This window comes from Cariama cristata, unplaced genomic scaffold (genome assembly GCF_000690535.1).
Source record: "Cariama cristata isolate BGI_N322 unplaced genomic scaffold, ASM69053v1 C11210226, whole genome shotgun sequence".
Classification (NCBI taxonomy): domain Eukaryota; kingdom Metazoa; phylum Chordata; class Aves; order Cariamiformes; family Cariamidae; genus Cariama; species Cariama cristata.
In genome coordinates, this window is record NW_009645653.1 from 1 (window position 1) to 1830 (window position 1830).

The 1830-nt window shown below is 45.4% G+C and overlaps 1 protein-coding gene across 1 annotated transcript; it reads right to left on the reverse strand.

The window, feature by feature from the left end:
• Positions 1-1590: 1590 nt before the first annotated feature.
• On the reverse strand, positions 1591-1827 carry LOC104168209 (chromosome unknown open reading frame, human C16orf91; the record flags this gene model as incomplete). The annotated part of the gene is made up of 1 exon (XM_009708712.1): positions 1591-1827. A coding segment is annotated over one exon (237 nt), but the record flags the coding sequence as incomplete, so codon positions are not given.
• Positions 1828-1830: the final 3 nt, after the last annotated feature.

The following is a 1830-nucleotide window of genomic DNA, read 5'->3' on the forward strand; positions in this document are numbered from 1 at the left end:
GCCGGGGAAGGGCCCTCTGCCGCCAGGGCTCCAGCGCAGCCGTGGACATGGTGCACCCGCGGGAAGTGTCCGACCGCGCAGGCTCCGTCCTCCGGTGCCTCGGAGAACGTGTGTTTCAGAACGACCACGCAGAGCGTCTTCAGTGAGCTTCCGCTGATGGCCTCGTACTCCGCGCTTTTAACCACGAGACGCTGCAGACAAACAGTCTGCAAGCTGTCGAACACCTTAAAAGCAGGAGACTATGAGAACAGTTTTACAGGTAGATTCTTTATTAAACACCCATCACATCACCCGAAAATAAGGCACACACGAAGGGGCAGCTCTTTATTTCCTTAAACAAAGGAGCACATTGCTGGGTTCACTGTTTTAACAGAACATGGAGAAAGCAAGCTAGTCAGAGAAACAGGCATTACACCTTAGGTCAATATAAACAAAACCCAGGAGCACTCTTTTACTCGCCAGGACACCCCCATGCGTGTATCTCACTTGCAACATTCTACTGTAGTAAAAGTTGAATCCCAAGGCAAAGTAAACCTCATGACAGTACCAAACCAACTGTACCCATTTACTAGACATCATCTGGTTATACTACAGGGACAGACAGCAAAATCAGAAGCCACAGTGGTGCATGTTGTTCTGAGACTAATCAGCAGTGTTAGACAAACATGCTGCTAAATCAGCCTCTCCTACTAGCTGCTGCCATGTTTAAGTTTTTGGTTTGTTTGGGTGTTTTGTTTTTTAATTAGGAATTTTAATGGCACAAAAACATTTTGCATTTTTACATTTGAAAGCTTTAAAAAAAATGCCCCTAACTTTGAAGGGAACTAAGTCGTATTAGTAGCTTAGATTCCTCCTCTCCAATAAAAGTCTCCTGAGCGTGCAAGTTTGACCATCTATGAACCTGTAGGAAAAACTAGATACTACATTGTTCAATGAAACTAGGGGTTTCCTCCCCAATATAATGCAAGCCAATCACTTCAATTACCTGCAAAAACCTCTCCTACTAGTAATGATCACCTAAATCCAGCACGCCTAAAAAGTTCTAGTCCAGAAGGCAAGCACCAACTATGCATTAAGGATTGAATAAGGTAATTTCTATGTTATTTAGTACAATTACAAAAAAATCAGAACTCAAAGAATCATACATTAATGAATTATACACCCACAGTTGTCTTCAATGTAAGTCGAACATACTCTGACTAACGAAATGTCAAATGAAGGTCACCTTCAGCAGCAATTTTACAGACTTACAGCTTTGATATTTTAATACACTGTGCATCTAAGAAGAATGATCCATGGAAAAGAGATGGGTTGTATAAAACGTATCTTCAAATACAAGCTGATTTGCAATACATCTTGTTCATCCCTACTGTGCAATCCAGAAAGAAACTCCTTGCGCTACCAGTGTGAATTACCAAGCTAAGACCAGCACAGAAAGTAGCACGATACCTGAAGGAATCAAGCTTGTAAGATAAGGCTGCCGACAGGCTGGAAAAACAAGTTATCCCATTAAAGCGTCAGTACAGCTTTTAACCAGGTCGACGCCAGCAAAATTCTGGCAGCTCCTTCACTGCAGCCGCACTCCCGTCCTCATTTCTCCTTCTGCGGTTGCAAGGGAGCATTGCTTTTTGGGGCCACATCTGAAGAGTCCGCGATCTGACCGGAGAAAACCGCTTCCAGTCGCTCATCAACGTCCGTTTCTTCCCTGAACGCGCACCAGAGCAGCAGCCCAGTGCACAGCAAACTGAGCGGCAGCACCTTCAGCCACGGCCTCTCGTGGTCGCTCCCCATCGACCGGCCGACGCTCCACACCCGCGGACTGGCCTTGCT